This window comes from Myotis daubentonii, chromosome 8, assembly GCF_963259705.1.
Source record: "Myotis daubentonii chromosome 8, mMyoDau2.1, whole genome shotgun sequence".
Classification (NCBI taxonomy): domain Eukaryota; kingdom Metazoa; phylum Chordata; class Mammalia; order Chiroptera; family Vespertilionidae; genus Myotis; species Myotis daubentonii.
In genome coordinates this window covers 88745272-88765982 of record NC_081847.1, presented here as the reverse complement: position 1 = coordinate 88765982, position 20711 = coordinate 88745272, and the positions used below count along the sequence as shown (strand labels likewise).

At 46.3% G+C, this 20711-nt stretch overlaps 1 protein-coding gene across 2 annotated transcripts in view; it reads left to right on the top strand.

Moving 5' to 3' along the window:
* Positions 1 to 20711, top strand: part of MAPRE2 (microtubule associated protein RP/EB family member 2) — a 121170-nt gene that overhangs the window by 2657 nt on the left and 97802 nt on the right. For both annotated transcript variants that reach the window (XM_059707353.1, XM_059707350.1), the window contains exon 2: positions 19738 to 19799. Coding sequence is in view for 1 of the 2 variants with exons in the window: in XM_059707350.1 (XP_059563333.1) it covers positions 19738 to 19799 (62 nt within the window). In the remaining variant the exon portion in view is untranslated. The remainder of the gene's footprint in view (positions 1 to 19737; positions 19800 to 20711) is intronic.

The window sequence follows — 20711 nt, the reverse complement described above, 5'->3', positions numbered from 1 at the left end:
TTAAAGGGTCTATTCAAATAAACATGGTTATCCCTAACATTTTATTTACATGGAATTTTATGTTTGCTATTAACCCAAGGTTTTCTGCTTTAAAAAAAAAAAAAAGTTATCCCCAAAGATCAGCCTAAATAGATCAGCCTAAATAAGATGGCCTGCTTAAAGATGTACACAAAGTTTATTAAATACTTACTTTTCTTATTTGTATTAGTTTTTATACCTCTCCTTTCTTCATGTTATTGTTGTTTTTTTAATCCTCACCAGAGGGTATTTTTTCCATTAATTTTTTAGAAAGAGTGGAAGGGAGGGAGAGGGTGAAGAGAGCGAGAGAGAGAGATATCAATTGGTTACCTCCTGCTACCATGCTGAGGATCTGGGATCAAACCTGCAACCCAGGTATGTGCCCTTTGACTGGGAATCGAACCCAAGACCCTTGGTGTCCAGGGCCAAACGCTGTAACCATTTGGCAGCACTGGCCAGGGCTCTTTATATATATATATATATATATTGTGTGTGTGTGTGTGTGTGTGTGTGTGTGTGTGTGTGTGACCATGACTCTCTCTACCATTGCCTAAATGCTTTCTGTCCCATTCTTAGTCTCTTACAGAGAAACAACAGTGCCTGGCACATAGCAAACGCAACATCGTCAGCCACTGAATTTGAACCTCTCCTAGCACTGCTCTCCCTTGCGTGGTGTTCTGTAGTCTCTTTATGTCTGCAGCCCCCACAGCACAGAGCACAGGCCTTGCATGTTATGGGTGCTGCTTGTTTGTGCTGAACATTATCAGAAGGTGGGGTGAACATGTGTAAATAAAGCATCCTGAGTGCCTTCAGTTTCATTTTGAATACGCAGGAGCCAAAGTTCTGTGACACTTCTTAGGGGCTACAAATGGGCAGCTCATCTGTTCACTTCTTAGGTCACAAAAGTTCACTCTGTAGCCATTATGGGGGGGAAAAACACCTATCCAGCGATGTGTATGCCTCCAGGAATTCATTAAGCTAGGAGAGCAATTTCAGAGGACAAACAGCGGGTTACTAGTTAAACATCTCATTGTCATCTGCCTACTGCTTTCATGAAGACAGCACACGCATGTTTAAATAGCCGGCATATTTCAAAGTGGGAAGTTCGATGTATACTTTGACATATACCGCCAAAAATAAGTGCTAAGAATTCCCCAAGGCTTCTGTGTAGCTTAGAAAAAGACCCAGGCGCTTCTGCAACTACCACCACTTTTGTGGGAGGTGTGAGATACCGAAAGGCTGAAATGCAGACGAGAAAAATGGGACTAACCCAGATGGAGCAGAACCTGCTCCTCTGCCATGTGTACAGGTGGGACAGGAGGGGAAGGTAGAAAGAAAGGGTGTCGTCTCAGCTTCAGAAGTTCTGAAGTTTTCGAGAACCGATGAGGACTGCCCAGTCTGATTGCCTTAAATGTATACAGCCCTTCCGTCTTCGTAACATATCAGGGCCTCCTCATAATTGGGTAAGTAGTATTCCCACCTGCCAAACAGCACGAGTAAGTCCAAAAATTAAGTGATCTTCCAAAGTGGCAATGCCAAGGTGAGAAACCTGGGCTGCTGATGCCCTTGCCAGTTTCTGTGATACCACACTGCATGCTTCTTGAATAGGTTTTGATGTCATATTGCTCAGAGGCTTTGGTGATACAAGCCCAGTTCTAATTATCTCCTCCCTCCTTCAAGTAGGAGGAACTATTCACAGATGGCATGCTCTCACTGGTTTTATTCTGCAATCATCTTTGGACTAGGCCAACCCCAAACACTCTGAGCCGTGGTTTGCTTCTTATCTAGATAACCAAAGTAAGTTTTAAAATCTTTGCCCAAGCCATAGAAGCCAAGCTCTCTTAAGGGCCCTTAAACGGCAGTTGCACCAGCCAACAAACGCTCCAGTGCCCTGTCCAGCATCCCGAAGAAATGGTCCTCTGACTCACGCTTCCATTCTCCTCCTCAGCACATTCCAGGGCTGGGAGGCTCTCTAAGCAGTACCACCTACTGGAGAGCAGGAAGATGCAATCCAACTCCCTTACATACTCACCTGCAACCGCCCTAGACATTTAAAGTGAATTTGTTCTCCTCCACCAGAAAAAGCTGGCTGTAATATTTCCCATCTGTTCATTGCATACAATGTTTGCTCCCAATTTGCACCCAGAAATGTCCAGAGAAGTACTCAAAATTGTGGTTGGTTATACCAGAGCTTTAGAGAATAGAAGCACTGGAAAATTTGCTTCCAGCAAACCTAATCAACTAATCCACACACTTCCAAATCGGCTACTGACGACCCTTGTGCCATGAAATAAAAAAGCTCAGGTTGAGTTAGAACCCATAGCTCCAACTCTTTCTGGGATCAGCAAACCGTGGCCTCCTGTCTGTTTTTGTGTGGCTCCCAAACTAGGATGGGTTTTTATATTTCTGTAATGGTCGAAAACACGTCAAGCCAAAATAACTATTTGGCACCCTTGAAAATTACCTGAAATCCAAAGCTCAGCCTACAAAATAAAGTTGATTGGATACAACTGGACTTAATTGCTTGCACCTTGTCTCGGGCTGCCTGGAGCTACCGCAGCCAAGTGGACAGTCGCACCAGAGACCGTGTGAGCCATAAAGCCTACCATATTGACGAAATATTCACAGACTGGGTTTGCAGACCCTTGACTTACTCCACTTCGACATACTTCTGTTTTGATTGAGAATCTGATCACATAAAGCCTTAGACTTCTTTCAGCTCTTTCTGCTGAGGACAAGGGGGAAAATTGTTTCCAGACTAATCACTAAAGAGAGTTTAGTTGCGCCCCGCCAGCGTGGCTCAGTGGTTGAGCATCGACCTATTGACCAGAAGAAGGTCAGGGTTCAATTCCCTGTGAGGGCACAGGCCTGGGTTGTGGATTCGATCCCCAGTGGGGGCCATGCAGGAAGCAGCTGATCAATTATTCTGTCTCATCATTGATGTTTCTTTCTCTCTCTCTCTCCCTCCCTCCCTCCCTCTTCTTTCCTCTCTGAAATCAATAAAAATATACTTTTCTAAAAAAGATAGTTTCCCATCCCCCTTTGTGTCTGTTTACTTTGCAAAAGCAGTGCCTTTCTAAATAATATGAGAATCTTAATGGTACCATTAATGGTAAAACTTCAGGCCCTGAACAAGCCTGAGAGGGTGATACTGACTTAACTGAGCTGTGTCTATCCCCAGAGTTCTAGAAAACGGGTGACACTCTCTTGCCAGGAAGCCCAGGCTGGCACTTGCCTTAACTCTTTAGAGGAGGCAACTTCCTTTTCTGCCACCGTGAGGGGTTTGTATGCTTTTCTGATTTAGTAAGTGAAGGCATAACCGAAGGATTTATTCAGATTTAGAACATTGTCATTGTCACTTCTACTGCTGCCTTTGGGAATAGCACTGCTTTTCTAAAGTATACATTTAAAGTAAGCCCTAGCCTTTTTGGCTCAGTGGGTAGAGTGTCCGTCTGAGGACTGAAGGGTCTCAGGTTCAATTCCGGTCAAGGGCACGTACCTCGGTTGCAGGTTCAATCCATCCCGGGTCCTGGGTCAGGGAGCGTGAGGGAGGCAACCAATCCATGTATCTCTCTCACATCAATGTTTCTCTCTCTGTCTCTCCCCTTCCCTTCCACTCTCTCTAAAATTCAATGGAAAAATATTCTCATTTGAGGATTAACCAAAAAGTATATATTTAAGGTAAATTGCTTGCTACTTATAAAGGCAGTGATCATTAAATAACAAGCAGATCTACATATCGTCACATCACTAAAGGCTGGCATTATGCCATGGGCAATTTAGTTTGAAATTTCCAAATTTAAAAATAGATCAGATTCTGGCCTTCAAATTATTTGCCTTCCGCCCAAGGCTGGGCAGATTCCTATGAAGATTCTACAAAGAATCTTTGAAAGGACAATGAGGGCATTGACAGGAACTTTTTTTTTTGTAAGGGTTGCCTTTTATAAAATTTCCTTCCGTTAAGAGAACTTCCTCTCTCTGAGGACTTGGGAAGCCACAGAACATTTGCCAATGAGTCTCACTGAGATGAATAGAGCCACTTCAGGGCTTGCCTAGAGCTGGTGCCCTCCTCATCGCTTCTGGGGTCAGTACACCTGCATCTTCAAGACCAGAAAGTAAAGAGGAAAAAGAGGAGTTCTTTTTTAACCAAGTCAAACAAGACAACATACATCATGCAATATGTATAATGTTTGAGATCCTTGAGATCAGCTACATCATTTCTAAAGACAAACAGACAAACCAAAGTCAGTGTGTTTACTCCCACTCAGGACTGTTGGTAGTAAGTTACCTCCCCAGGTAACAGCCCAGTAGTGTTCCTGACGGGAGGAGCGGGCAGGGGAGGTAGATGGTGTGACTCCTATGCTGACCAGATAAGGAACCCGTTAAATGAACTTACCTTTCCTCCCTGGTCATCATGTAGATTTCACATTCTTACTAAAATATACTTTCCTACAGCCGATGCAGTACAATTGGGTGTATACACGGAAGTGGAATCAGAGCAGTAGTCTACCCTCTTAGAAGGCTGGGCAAGGCTGCCTTCAACCCCTGACAGGCTAGAGGTGGGAGAGGGCCTGCAAAGCCTTACACGGATCTTCCTTCTATCCAAGGTCATCTTACACCCAATCGACTTGCCAAAAGTGCTCGATTCAGAAGACCCTCTCGTGAGCCTAACCAAGACCCCGCAGCCTCCATTTCCCACCGAGCGTCTTCAGCCCTCGAGAGAGGAAAAGAGAAGGAGCTGGAAACACCTTCTGCTTTGCCCCACCTGGCCCTTCCCGGGGGGGGTGGGGGGGGGAAGCTGTTAAGATAAGACTTGTTAGTTTAACTTCCAGCTTGGCCTCTATCATGATTTTTTTTTTTAAGTGTGGTCTTCTGGGCACAAAGCTCCTAAAAGGCGTTCCCACAGATCGACAGCAGGAATAGCCAAGCGCTCTGTGGGACTGGCACGTCCAGAAAGCAACTCTCTGTGCTGCTGGGACTCCTAAACGATGCTCTCGGAGGGTCTGTTAACGCTCCACCCAGCATCTGCTCTGTCAGCACGTCCAGGTCAGGTAGAATCCGGGGCCTAGGGCTGCTAGATAAAATACAGGACATCTGCTAAGTTTGCATTTCAAAAGACAGTGGTGTGTGTTTGTGTGTGTGTGTGTGTGTGTGTGAGAGAGAGAGAGAGAGAGAGAGAGAGAGAGAGAGAGAGAGAGAGAGAGAGAGAATATGTCCCATATGTTGCATGGGATAGATTCATACTAAAAAATTAATCTTTTAATCCTAATTTAATCTGATTTAATTTTTAAATCTGAATTTCAGATAAACAATGATTTTTTTTTTTTTAGTATAAGTATGTCCCATATATTGAATGGGATATACTCATACTAAAAAAAAAAAAAAAAAGTTAATCTTTTCTCAAATTTAACTGGACATCACATTATTTTGGGTTGCTGTTAGTTTGGAGTTTTAATTTTGCTTTCTCTTTTTCTTTTTGCTAAATTTTGTGACCCTATTCTTATTCCATAATAGATATCACAATGACTAGCTTTCCTGGTCTGTAAAAGATCTTATCTGAGACTACCTTTCTCGGATAATAAATTTAAAAGTCTGAGCTGTCTTCACCTACTACAGAAAAAAAAATCAAGCCATCATATGAAGTTTTCTGCACAATTTGCTTAATTAAGAGGATAAATAAAAAATAAAACTGGAACTAGAAAAGTAGCACTTTTTATTATGTGAGATGTTTTCAGGTACTTTCTATTTCAGAGGGTTTTTTTTAATATGTTTTTATTAATAACAGAGAGGAAGGGAGAGGGAGAGAGGGAGATAGAAACATCAATGATGAGAGAGAATCAATCAGCTGCAGGCCCCCTGGTGCTGATCGAGCCTGCAACCCGGGCATGTGCCCTGTCCGGGAATCGAACCATGACCTCCTGGTTCAGAGGTGGGTGCTCAACCCCTGAGCCACACCGGCTGTGCTTCACCGAGTTTTTAATAGAACAGACACGTCAATAGGTAAATTGTTGGCTCAAGTGGAGCAACGTGAGAAACACATCAACTGCTGGAATGTCGCTCATCAAAGTTCAATCTCAGGTCAAGCCACTGAAGCTCCATCCCAAGGGCTGCAGTGACGCCTCCACAGCCAAGCGTGGTCCCGGCACCTGCAGCACTAGCATCCCCTTTGACACCCTAAAGTCGGAATTCCGTGCCCCCCCCCCCCAGAACCTCCCACTCATCAGTTTCACTTTATGAAGGCCCGCAGGTGACGCGCATGTACGTTAAAGTTCGGGAAGCCCTGAACGACAAGATCCAGTTTTTCTCACAGAAATGGGTCTCTTTGTTCACTGCCATGTTGAAATAATCTTCAGCAAACTCTCTTTTAACACCTAAGAAGGGATGGTTTCTTTTTTTGAGCAAATACCTTCAAAATACAGAACTATTGTATTTCTACTTTATTTATAGGAAAATCCTGAATGAGCCTTCCTAATATTGTTTTATATAACAAAATAAGACCAATGTAAATTTAAATATGACTCTCAGGTGGACTAACTCAGCAGCCTGTTGTGAATAAGAGTCTGGGGTTGCCCTTGACTAATCACCTATAAGTTAGGTGGCACGTGTCTCCTGGCCCTCAAGTCACCAACAAATCTCTTTCACGTTCTTTATTGTATGTTGTAACTTACACAAGAAGGTTCATATGCCAGCACCACCCAGCCATATATTTGTATTTTTTTCCCCCTGGGTTCCTCTAAAACTGAACAGACACACACAGTCTGGGCCTACAGAGAATTCCAGTTCACTCTTATGAAGTTCAAAGTTTGAAAAAGTCATTTTTAAAAGCTCCACAGATTTAAATTCCTTTTGAGTTCAAACACTTCACTTCCTTACGCCAGCCTGCCTGCTAGACCAGTGGTCGGCAAACTCATTCGTCAACAGAGCCAAATATCAACAGTACAACGATTGAAATTTCTTTTGAGAGCCAAATTATTTAAACTTAAACTATATAGGTAGTTACATTGTTATTAACTTAATTAGGGTACTCCTAAGGCCTAGGAAGAGCCACACTCGAGGGGCCAAAGAGCCGCACGTGGCTCTCGAGCCGCAGTTTGCCAACCACGGTGCTAGTCTGTTTGTTTTTAAGGCGTGATCATGTTGTATCAGAGGGAGAATTCTGGGATTGCAGTGAGAACATCGGAAGAGCTGAGGTCTAAAACTAGTTTGGAGATGTTACCCAACACCCATGATCAGCATCTCTCCAATCGAGTTTTCTCATCAGAGACAGTGGAGTCTGGCATCGTCTCGCCAGATTCTCGTGAGAATCAAATTAGGTCACATATGTGGGTCTTCGTGGTGACATGACGAACAGTGTTTATTTAGTGACCTGCCTCCCGTAGGGCTGGCAGTTGACTCACGGGCCTCCGACACGGTTCCCTGCTGCACGCCTAATTGGGAAGAAAGGTGGTGTTCACTTTGGGCAGCGGTTCTCAACCTGTGGGTCGCGACCCCTTTGGGGGTCAAACGACCCTTTCACAGGGGTCGCCTAAGACCATCGGAAAACACATATATAATTACATATTGTTTTTGTGATTCATCACTATGCTTTCATTATGTTCAATGTGTAACAATGAAAATACATCCTGCATATCAGGTATTTACATGACGATTCATAACAGTAGCAACATTACAATGATGAAGTAGCAACGAAAATAATTTTATGGTTGGGGGTCACCACAACATGAGGAGCTGTATTAAAGGGTGACACCCGGCATTAGGAAGGTTGAGAACCACTGATTTGGGGGACGGAAACACAGAGCACATGACATGTGGCTCCCGGCTGTAGGTCCGAGGCAACCTCAGCTTGCCCTCCTGGTCCTGAGAAATGGGAAGTTCTCGGGCTGGGAACACACTTGCTCCAGGACAGGGTGCCACCCACTGCTCTGTGAGGTCACAGGACACAAGGGTGGGGGGGTTGGTGAGGGGGTGGGTTCTCGTCTGCCAGAATGCTACAGGATTCCTCCCGCATGCTTCATTGCGTATCGGGGTAATAAGTTACTAAGTGGTGCTGTACCTTATCCAGTCACCGCTGGCCGTTCCCTTATTAGTGAGCCTGAGCAAGCTGAGGGCGGGCCATAGGGGACGCCTCCTCCTCTTACCTGTCACCCAGCGATTGCAAAGACTGTTTTCCTTTCGGGGTGAAGCTCTCACAGTCCGTACTCACACTCCGTCATTCCCCACACGGATACTTTCCCCAGCACGCTGCGCGCTGTGTCCCGTACCCAGCGTGTGCTTCTAGCTTCGTTGTCTTTGCAGTCTCCTGCCTGGGTGTCTCCCTGGGAGACTGAAGCTCAGCCCTGGTCTCCTCTCACAGGTGAATTCCTCCGGGTCCTCGCAGCTCCACGCGGGCTCCCCAGGCCGGGAGCGCCAGCATCACCGATGCGAACGCCCGGGCTCCCCCAGACTTTCTCAATGAAAAGCTGCGGTTTAATGAGATCCCCAGGTGCCACGTTAGGTGCTCACAGCTGAGAAGCAGCCTTCAGGATAGGTTAGGTCTTAGGAGGCTGAGGGTGGTTCCTTGGCCTTCAGTCCCCGCAGGCGCACGTGGGCCTCCCCAGCAGTAAATGGGTTGGAGCTGGGGAGGGACGCGGTCATTTCCACGTCCTCCGCCCGAGCACCGTGCCGCCCTGTGAAGAGCTCGCTTTCTAGAACTGTCCGTCGCTCTCCTACACGACACCGCTGCTTACAGTCCAAGAGACACACATGACCCTTTCCTTCCAGGCCCGGAAGAGGGCCCCTCAGGTAGGGCTCCAGGTCGTGGCTCTGCAGTTCCCTTCTGTTGCAGATTTTACGGCTGCAAACATGGGGCTGGGGGAGCTGGGGGCAGAATGCTTCTCTCTCTGCAAGTAATTCGGAATTATTTGGCACTCTGTCCCTTTTGCTTAACATGGGAAGATCTGTCCAACACCCGTATCCCGGGAGGAATTGCAGGCCACACTTGGGGTGAAGGCCGCGTTCGCAGGGATCATGGTTCCCTGGCAGAGGACAGGGACAGGAGTGGGTGCTGGAGAACCACGGGGTGGGGTGCTGCTGAGCAACTCCCGATGCTCCAGGTGTTACCCTGTTTTTATCTTGCGTCACGCCACAGGTCGCTTCTCCATTTTAAAAACTCACCTTGCTCCTTTTTTTCATCTTTATTGTTGAAAGTATTACACATGTCCCCCCTTTTCCCCCATCGACCCCCTTCTAGCCCCACCCCCGCCCCAGGCCCTCACCCCCCTATTGTCTGTGCCCATGGGTTATGCATATATGCATCCAAGTTCTTTGGTTGATCTCTTCCCACCCACCCCCCTCCCCCACCCCTCTCCCCCACCTTCCCTCTGAGATTCCGCAGTCTGTTCCTTGCTTCTATGTCTCCGGTCTGTTTTGTTCATCAGTTTATTTTGTTCATTAGATTCCACGTACGAGTGAGATCGTGTGATATTTGTCTTTCTCTTATCTATAGATTTCTTATCTATAAAATCTCAGGTGGACGCCCCCACCCCCATCCAGCATGCGATCGAAGCAAAGCACTGGTACCCGGAGACCCCCTCCCCCCATATTTGTTTTAACACTATTGACAGAGGGCACTGGTGTTCACTTCCAGGCTGACGTTTCTAAACTCGCATCAACACTCCACCACAGCTGGAGCTCCCGGCGTATCCAGGACCACGGGGTCTTTCATGTGGGATTTACTGTTTTGTGAACTCGGGGAGGGAGGAGCGGCTGGGCTAGCCGGGGGTGGGGGAAGGGGGGGATAGCTGGGGGCGGGGGAAGGGGGGGATAGCTGGGGGCGGGGGAAGGAGGGGGTCGGCCAGGCTGCAGTTTGGAAGCAGCAGGAGGCTGGTGAGGGCTTTGGAGTCAAACTGTCTTCAGAAACAAGACACTTGTGTCCTGCAAGGCTGTTGTTTGTCTTATGCGAACGGGCCCAGAGGCTCCTGGTACCGCTCCCAGCCGCTCTCACAATCAGCCACTCAGACCCCAGGAGTATAATTACAGCAAGAATGTCTGGCTCCCCCTCTCCCGGTCTTCCCGGGACGCTCCTCCCCGCGGACACCAGCTCTGGGCAATTGGGCCGAGTCAGGCAGGTTCATCTCTGCAGCTGTAGCAGGTTGTCTTTCTGTCCCCAATGCAAATGCGGCCGGCTGGGGTAATGCTATTCATGGTAATGTGCCCAGGCACGGGGCTTTGGGTGCGGTTTTGTATGTCAGTTGACACCTTCGGGATGGGTGGGACAATGGCTGATCCTTACACTGAGCACCAAGCCTACATCCCTGAGTCACAGCTCCCCGTGGGGCTTGGGGCCCATCCCAATGGGCAGAGATGCTTCACAGCGTATTCTCCTGTGAGGCTTCCCCGTGTTTTCAGGGCTGCTCCTGGGATCTGACAGCCAGGCGCATTTTTTGGTTTGTTTTTCACAATGGGGGTGGGGGCGGCGGTTGTTTTAAAATGTTAAATACTCATCTTGGGCTTAGTCACTATTCTGCTCATTTGTATGACATTAGTCGAGAGACTTCTACACCTTTTGATCTCTCTCTGAAGAACTACGCAAATGTTTGTTACGAATGGTCCTGAGTAGAAGTTCTAGAGATGAAAAAATTGAAGGAGCAAATTAAAACTATTCCAGAGCTGAAACCGGTTTGGCTCAGTGGATAGAGTGTCGGCCTGCAGACTGAAAGGTCCTAGGTTCGATTCCGGTCAGGGGCATGTACCTTGGTTGCGGGCACATCCCTAGTGGGAGATGTGCAGGAGGCAGCTGATCGATGTTTCTGGCTCTCTATCTCTCTCCTTTCCTCTCTGTAAAAAACCAATAAAATATATTTTTTTAAAAAAAAAAAACTATTCCAGATGCAAAGAGTGAGAGAAATGATAGTCAGGAGGAAGCAACAACATCAAAAAATTCAAAAGAAAAGCATGAGTTAAGAGGAGAATGGCTGTCTCTACCCCCCTCATTCAAACAATGATCTTCTCTTAAAACCTCAGTGAGTTAGGCACAGCCCCACCTTCTTGTTCTTATTATATCAACATGCCCCTTTGACCTGATTGTCCAGGGACCCGGGTCTCATCCGAGCTCCGCTTAAGGTGCAATTCAACACCTCAGTTCACCTGTGGCCTCAGCCTCATAAAGAAGGAGGGTCTCTTATCTGTACCTCCCCTTTCCCCAGGTTAGCCCAGGGCTCGGAAAGGTGGCTGTGAATCCATCTTTCTTAGGATAAAATATAATAGAAAACGCTGCAGGAGCTACATTTTCTCTCTTTGGAGAATCCACACATTTTTCAAAACATGAGGAAAAGATGGCTTTGATAGTCCATTAGAATTATGTAGCTAAGCTGGAACAGGCAGAGTGATAAAATTCCACTCAGCACGTGGAGAATGCCATTGGCTCTCCTCAAAATATGAAAGTAGTGTGATTTCTAGCACAGCAGACATATTTTTAAAAAGCATTTACTCAGCCCTCGCCTGTATGGCTCAGCGGGTAGAGCGTTGGCCCTCGGACTGAAGGGTCCTGGGTTCGAGTCTGGCCAAGGGCATGTATATACTTCGGTTGCAGGCTTGATCCCTGGCCCTGGTCAAGGTGCGCACAGGAGGCAACCCATCAATGTGTTTTTCTGTTTCTCCCCCTCCTTTCCATTCTCTCTAAAAACAAATGGAAAAAAATATCCTCAGGTGAGGATTAACCAAACAACACAAAAGCGTTTACTCGGAAAGCCCCCGGAGCTGCCTTTTCCCAGTGAGGCTGTCAGTGTTGGAGGCCTCCCGCTCTCCAGCAGTGGGCCTGGTCTGAGACGTAGTAAAGAGGCATCATATCCCATTGGAGACAAAGGAAGTCATAGGAAAAACAGATCTACCAGCCCAGGCTAGTGGGAGTTGTATTGTGCGGCCCCAAATCCAGGCAAAGACAAGAAGGCCTGCATCGACTGGTTTCATGTAGCTAAGCAGTTAGCGAACACCCATATGGTCCCCACCGCCCAATGCACCAGAGTGGGCAGGGCAAGAAGAAAAATAGATTTAGAACACAGGGATTGGAGAATGGTTATTCATCTTTTGAGGAAGGTCGTAGTAACCCTCTGGTCACTGTCAGTCTTACTTAGAGCTCACATGTTACCTTTTCAACATTTTAAATATGTTACTGTTGAGTCAAGACAGCCCTAGCCGGCTTTGCTCAGGGGATAGGGCAGTGACGGCGAACCTTTTGAGCTCGGCGTGTCAGCATTTTGAAAAACCCTAACTTAACTCTGGTGCCGTGTCACCTATAGACATTTTTTGATATTTGCAACCATAGTAAAACAAAGACTTCTATTTTTGATATTTATTTTATATATTTAAATGCCATTTAACAAAGAAAAACCAACCAAAAAAATCAGTTCATGTGTCACCTCTGACACGCGTGTCATAGGTTCGCCATCACTGAGATAGAGCATCAGCCGATGGACTGAAGGGTCCCAGGTTCAAATCTGATCTAAGGCACATGCCCGGGTTGTGGGCTCCATTCCCAGTAGGGGCCGTGCAGGAGGCAGCCAGTCAACGATTCCCTCTCATCATTGATGTTTCCATCTCTCTCTCCCTCTCCCTTCCTGTCTGAATTCAATAAAAATATATTAAAGAAACAACAACAAAAAAAGACCGGACAATGTGAAGCATGCTTTCCACGAGGACCCACACGCTGAATTTGAACCCTGAACTCCGCAGGTGAATCTGACGCCGCTCTCTCCGTGCCGCTTCCCTGATCCATGAACATCCTGCCCCATTTCGCTGGCAACCACACCGTGAAGGAAACAGGCCGTTCTTCTAGCCCAACCCCTTTATTTTCAAGGACAGCCGATTAGAAATGGATAGAAGTGCAAGGGAAACCTTCTCAGAATTATAATGCGCGTGCATTGCTCTTGTGTGCAGGTGGTCTCGTGCCATTTTTTTCTTTAGGATGTTACTTCTGTAAGTTTAGCGCTATGAACGTTCTAGTCTAGAATAGAAAGGGCAGGCGATGCCCGCGATGGGAAGCAGCAGATGGATGAAGGAGGGCTCTGAGAAGGGAGGGTGAGGCCCAGTTTGTATGGAAAGTCCTGGATTCCTGTTGTCGTCTAGCTACCCCATTAGATAGTTTCTGGGGATTGTCTTTTTATTTTTATAGAAGCCCAAATCACAGAGCCATAAGCTCGTAATATCATAGCTCTTCTCAACATCTACCACCCAAATCCCATTACCCGCCAGCTAACATTTTCCACAAGCCCTTAAGTACACAGCGTGGGTCCCTGGGTAGTTTGCCTCTCTTAGAGGAATGTTCTGTGCCGTACTCAGCGCCCAGGATTCAGTGTGACTGCACCCCTTTACTTGCCAGATACTCTCATTTGGTTCTGGTTCCCCTGGTGGGTGCACAGCTCAGTGCTTCCCAACAGTCATGCCCCTGGTCACCTCCCCACCCTCTCGGGGAGTGGAGCTGGGCAGGCTCTTGCCCCACCCCCATGCCCTAGGGGAGGCCCAGCGCCCAACCCAGACCCCTAATGGAGGAGGTGCAGGCAGGGGCGGGCTCTCTGGAAGCTGCTAAGCGGTAGGATCAGCTGAGGATTAATAGCCTGTGACCTTCTGGGAAAGCTTATAAGCTGCTGTATTTCTAGAAAGCTCTGGGCCTCCCACACTCAAGAATGCGACATGCAACTGGAGTGGTTCCATATCTCTAAAAGTAGCCCCGGGGGAGTTTGGAATTTAGGATGCAGTTCATTCTGAAAATCCAAAGAGAGCTTAGTCAACCCCTGAGAGGAAAACTGGACTCGGGTCCCAAGAGGGTTGGACAGTCTTGGAAAAGCTGGGAGCAGCTGGGGCGGCTGAATTCCCGTCTCTGTGAGGAGATGCTTTAACCTTGCATTGATCAGAGGTCTCCTTGGTGGGACAGAGCACTACAGGGAGAGCGCGAGAGAGCTCTTAACTCTTCAATGGCCTGGCATGACGGGAAATGATTTTACAGCCCTTTTTTTCCCATTCTGACATCTCTCTTATATGCCGATGGTATGGCTGTACCCGTTTGTTTTTTTTATGGTCGTGCAAGAAAGCAGACTTTTTTGGGGGGTGGGGAGGTAGAATTCAGAGTTTGTTTAATGGAAGGGGATTGGCAATTTCCAGAGGATGAGGGAAGTGGACTTTGGTAGAAACAGGGAATGTGCTTTGCCAAAGAGTTTGACGACCGCGGCATGGCTCTCTCCCTAACAAAGGCATTTGGTCTTTTCCATGTAAACAAAGCCGGCAAGCCCAGTGGCAGCGTTTGGCTGGCAGCTGTGTGTTTCTGGGGCGCTGGCTGGTGCTCAGAGTGAGAAGAGTGAAAGTCACCATGGCCTCTCCCAGCATGGGGGGGGGCCTCGGCGAGCCCCTACACGGGGTGATGAAGGTGATGCCCTCACGTAGTGTGTGGCCCAGGTTCCAGTACAGAACCCCTGCCTTGTCACCCACGGAAACCACCAGGGATGAACTTCTATTCCTGTGCAAAGAACAAGATGTGGGAACTTTGGAAATTCTTGGGTAGCATCACCTGGGAGGTATGAGAGGTCATTTCCAGAATGCGGTTATTATACTGCGCTTTAGAAGTCACTTCTGGGTTTGAGAGTGTGTATTTGTATCAATATTTTGAATTTTAATGAAGGGCTGGGAAGGTAAATGTAGGAGAAGGGTTAACAGCAGAGAAAATTCCAAGATAGGCAGACGTGGCCCCCAGAAGGCTGGCAGTGGACTGTGAATGCTGAAATCACAGGTGAGATTTTCTTCCTTGGATCTGTGCAAAGTGGAGCAAATTCCTGACCCCATCCTGCTCACTGCTTTGGGGCTTTTGTTCTTCTCTGGAAAAGTGAGAAAATGAAAGAAGGGAGTTACCTTGTTCAAGTCTAGTTGCTGTCCAATCTCCTGATTTTTTGAATTAAACTTTATTTTGAAGCAATTGTACCTTTACCCAGTTAGAAGAAACAATACAGAGATAGTTCATGTAAGCTTTACTCCGTTTCCCCCTCAGGGGTAACATCTTGAAAATCCACACAGTGTCACAACCAGGATATGACATCAACACACGTTCAAGGCACAACGTTTTCATCACCACAAGGATGCCTTGTGTCGCCCTTTTATGACTGCACCCTCCTCCCTCCAGCCCTCACTCCCTCCTGAACTCCTGGCAACTGCTCATCTGTGTTCCATTTCTATAGTTTTCTCATTTCAAGAATGTTAGATAAATGGAATCACACAGTTCAGAACCTATGGGATTGGCTCTTTTCATTCAGCATCATTCTCTGGGCATTCACTCAGGTTTTTGTAAAGGTCAATAGTTGGTGGCTTTTATTGCTGAGTCATACTCCATGCTATGGATATACCACAGTTTGTTTAACCTTTAACCGGTCAAAGGGTATCTGGGTTGTGTCCAGTTTTTGGCCACTGTGAAGAAATGTGCTATAAACAGACGTTTTTAACTTCTTTGGAAAAATCCCTAGGAGCACAATTGGTGGGTTGTATGTTTAGTTTTGGGTTTTTTTTAAGTCAAATGTTTCCAGGGTAGCTGAACCATTGTACCTTCTCACAAACAATATGTGAACGATCTAGTTTCTCCTCATCCTCATCAGCCTGTCATGTCGTCACTCTTTATTTTAGCCATTCTGCTAAGTGTAGAGTGATAGCTCATTATGGTTTTTAATTTTCTCTTACCTAATGGCCCATGATGTTGAATGTCCATGCATGTGCTTATTTGCTATCTGTATATTTTCCTCAGTTAAATGTCTGTTCATGTATTTTGCCCATTTTCCAATTGTTTGGGTTGTGTGTTTTTTTACTATTGAAGTTTGAAAGTTTACTATTGAAGTTTGCTAATATGTTCTCCTAATGTAAAGCATATATTTACATCTACTTCGCGTGGGCAAACGTTCTAAGTTTTGATGAAGTCCAAGTTATCAATCTTCCCTTTTATGGATTGTGTTTTGGGGGTCAAGGCTAAGAACTCTTTGCCAAGCCCTAGATTCCAAAGATGGTTGTGTGTTTTTTCTGAATGTTTCATGGTTCTTACATTTTACATTTATGTAGTGATCCACGTTGAGTTCATCTTTATATAAAGTGTGAAATTCATAGACAATAACTGCTCTGCATCTACTAAACACCACAGAAAAAAACACCTGTTGTCTCCCCTGCCACCCCCACTAGAGGGGACCCTAGACCTTCACCCTTGCAAGGTGTTGTCTTATTGAGCACCGACTATATCCCGGAACCATCGCTCTCCAGGCATTTCAAATCAATCGCAAGGGCCTGGCTTTTAAGGTATATGCCGTGGACGAGAGAGCTGATCTAGAATCCATCAGACACATTAGAATCCAGCTGCATGATATTTGGGCAAACTGCTCATTGTTCTGAGCCTTGCTGTTTTTTTTCATTTGTCATAAGATGGCTTTGAGGATTAAATTAGACAAAGTATGTGAAATGGCTTGTGCAGGGGTGTTCAATAAATGATCTCATTCTTCTCCAAACGGATCCCTTGCAGCTGTTGGACGTTAGCAATGGGTTGTTGTCAGTGAACAGAAAAGGGCCAGTTGTGTGCAGCCAGGCCTGAGTTGTCTAAGGGCTAATTATCTGGTTTATAGATAAACTAAGAACCGTCTGCTCTTGCTTCCCAGCGTGGTGGCCAGTGCTCTCACCGGTCCCCAGCAGCTATGGTGCCAGGCGAAGAGGGCAGGTGAACATTTTATTCTGATTCAGTAAATATTTCTAGAAGATTGGAAGGCTCAGGAAAGAAATGGGCATGGATAGGAAGAGATTTTCTTTAAACTGATTTTCTTAGTTTTACCAACTTTCTATAAATTGTGTGGGGGTGGGGTGGGGAATGAAATGTTTATAAAATTAAATTCTGCTATAAAACACATAAAGAAATTCTACCTGTTCTATTTGAAGGAGAAAGTGTCAGGTTACCAGAGTGCAGTTCTTGAAACCATTCATGTTAAATTTTCTGATTTTTAAAAAAACTTTATTGTTGCCCTGGCCGGCTTGGCTCAGTGGATGGAGTGTCAGCCTGCAGACTGAAGGGTCCCAGGTTCGATTCCGGCCAAGGGCACATGCCTGGGTTGCGGGCTCGACCCCAATAGGGGGTGTGCAGGAGGCAGCCGATCAATGATTCTCTCTCATCATTGGTGTTTCTTGCCGGGGTCCAACCCCAGCAGGTCCAGGGGTTCCCAAAGGCGTAGACGGAGTTGCGAAGAAGGAATGACACGGAGACAGCGTTCAGTTGATCAGCAGCCCAGCCAGGATCTACAGCCAGGTTCTGGTCTCAATCTCCAGAGAGGTTCTGCTTGGGATCTCCAGCCAGGTTCAGTCACCAGGTTCTAGTCAGGTTCTCTTGTCAATTTCTGTAGTCAGGTTCAGTCCAGGATCCCTTGCCATGTTCTCTCCAGCGAAGCTCCTCCATCTCCAGGTTCCACGTAGGTTCTGTCTTCTGAATTCTGTTCTAAGCTCTGTCTGTTTCTGTCTTGTTACATCTGTATTTATACCGGTTGATTCAATCCTATCAATCTCTATTACAAAGGTTAGGGCGTTTCTTATCTCCATTCCAGGGAGTAAAGATTATGCAGCTTAAGCATGATTGTTTGTAGTTAAAGTGATTAATTACCCGCCTGGCACTTAGTTAAGGGGTTTTATTCCCTCCCTAACTTCAGGGGAAAATCCCTACCTGGGGAAACAACCTTTCTCGGAGAGGAGACCTTGGTTAAAACACATAGTGCCAAGAAGGTGAGCAAACATATTAAGAACAGCATGCCATATATGCCAGGTCCCTTGACAGCAAGGATGGACCGGCTCCCGGCAGTTTCTATCTCTCTCTCCCTCTCCCATCCTCTCTGAAATCAATAAAGAAATATAAAAAATAAAAATAAAAAACTTTATTGTTCAAAGTATTACAAATATGCCCCCCCCCCGTTAACCCCCTCCACCCCACTCCCGCCCCCACCCCAGGCTTTCTCTGCACTAATGTTTGTCCATAGGCTATGTATATATGCATATAAGTTCTTTGTTTAGTCTCTTCCCACACCCCCTCCCTCCACCTTCTGAAATACATCAGTCTGGTGCATGTTTCAATGGCTCTGGATCTGTTTTGTTCTTCAGTTTATTTTGTTCACTAGATTCTTTTGAGCTCCCTTATTGACTAGTGTAACATTGAGAACTCAGCTGTCACCTGTACTTTTACTCTCCAGCACTTACCATTTATTTGCATTTTTTTCACTTACCATCGTCTCTTTCCCCTATCGAGAAAGTATAATTTTATACTTTCTCAATAGGGGGAAGAGAATGCCTCCTTCCTCCCTTTTAAAAAAAAATATTTTTTAGGCCGATTTCAGAGAGGAAGGGAGAGAGGGGGGAGAGAGAAGGGGAAACATCAATGATGACAGAGAATCATTGATCAGCTGCCTCCTGCACACCCCCCACTGGGGATCGAGCTGGCTACCCGGGCATGTGCCCTGACCAGGTTGACGCTCAACCACTGAGCCATGCTGTTCAGGCCTCCCTTTCTTAAGATCCTCCTCTGAGTGACAGCTCCAGAACTATGCCTGGGATTGATCACCTTATGTTGGGCCTGCCACACATATCTTATTGTTATACAATTGATTTTAAACTAAGCACCACAGGCATTTCTGAAATGGCCAGACATAGAAGAGTCATATGCAGGGAAAGGCTTAGGTGGAAGGTGGAGTGGGGTCATTTCTAACCTGTTTCTCGGGGAGGGGGGAGACCATCAAGGATCATGCATGCGCCTCAGGTCCTTGGTAGCAGCATCCGCATGGGTCTCCCCACAGTTTTCATCCACCCCACCCCTGACTCGGGACCCTCACAGCCTGGAGCTTGGACACATGTCCCAGCCTCTAGAATTGGATCTGCCCTTCATCCATTTACTGTCTGATCCTTTAGCCACAGTAAAGAGAAATAGTTAATTCACATAAAGAAAGCAAACTCTTACTTGTGGGTGCACATGTTTTGAAGTTTGATCCTGGCATTGTTTTTTTGTTTGTTTGTTTTTAATGTATTTTTTTCTTTCAGAGAGAGGAAGGAAGAGGGAGAGAGAGAGAGAAACATCAATGACGAGAGAGAATCATTGATCGACTGCCTCTTGCACACCCTACACTGGGGATCGAGCCCGCAACCCCAGGCATGTGCCCTGACTGGAAATCAAACTGTGACCTCCTGGCTCATAGGTCGACGTTCAACCACTGACCCACACTGGCCGGGCCCTGCCATTGTTTTTAATGCTTACCCTATTAAAATGAACACAGATCTTTTGACTAAGAGACAAAGCCTGTGTTGATATAAAAGCTGCATATTGCCTAAGTTTGGGAAAGTCAGTATTTTAATTGCTGTTGACATTTGATACCCCACGAGAAGCACGGCTCCTGGGGTTTCCTGCTAACACGTGATTCTCATCACATGGGGGGGGGGGTGCTCCTCATAGGACTGATATTATACTAATACTCACGCACTCTGATAAATCCACCCAAGAATGATATGGATTGAGAACCCCACTGTTTGGCTGACCTAATCTCTCCCCTGGTAAAAGCAACTGAATTTGGGTATTTTGTGGCGCGTTTTCTTTCATTTCCTTTTGCGTTGTTGGCCACACCCGATGAACTAATTGATAACTCTTTGCTCCTGTGTTTTCGCCATGTTACATGCTCACTCTTAACTTCTCTTTCCATTTTTCTATCCCAGCATCCCCCCTCTCAGAGGAACAGTTCACCTCGACAGCCGGGGAGAGAGCCCGGATGCGCAAGGTAAGTTCTCGATGTCCATCATGTTGTGTGACTTACAGATTAAATCATTTGCAGATTAAATTGGAGTATTATGAATTCCTTTGTCATAAATGTATCCTCAAAATGGCATGATACAACTAATGCAAATATTTGAGCAAACACGCTTTGTTAAAACGTTATTTCTCAAACTATATTCCACATCCCACGGGTACTAAGGGCTAATTAACTGCTATAAGCAATTCCTCTAAAAGTGGGCAAGCCAGTTAAAGTTTACTTTTAGAGATCTAATGAAGGATACGTGGAGGAAGAGAATTTCAAGATACAGTCAATGACCTCGTGACATTTCTAATGGTAAGCGATTGTTTGATCTTGTTAAAAACCAAGGCACCTGCTCTGTTGACTTGACAAGAGAGAGATGGGGTGTCTTGGAAAGGAGGTGAAGCCCTGGGGTGCCTCGGTGTCCAGTTTGGGATTTGTGTTTGAGACGCAATCATCTGACCTTCAGTTACTTCCTGCTGGTGCTGAGTCTCAAGGCTCACTTCAGGGCTCCCCAGAACAAAGGAACAATTAACCAAATTGCCACCAGGTGGCAATAGTTGGAAAGTCATCCAGAGAGGTTTCCACGCGATGAGCCATTATTGTCCCGAGAACAGCCTCACACAGCCTAGCGTCCTAGATTTCCTCAAAGGGGCTCCAAACATCTCTGGTTTTACTTCTTTTTTGCCCGAAGCAGCAGCAACATTTTTTAGTAGGCGGAATAAAGGAGTGTGGGGTGTATGTGTTGCTTTCTTTCTGGGATGATAAAACTAGAACTCCGTTCTTAGATAATTCTCCAAACTGTATTTGGTGAGCATTAAAAGCTCAAATCCATGGATGACGTCCCCTGTTTGCCTTGCGGTTCCTTTGTGATAAACATTATGGCTGATGATCGTT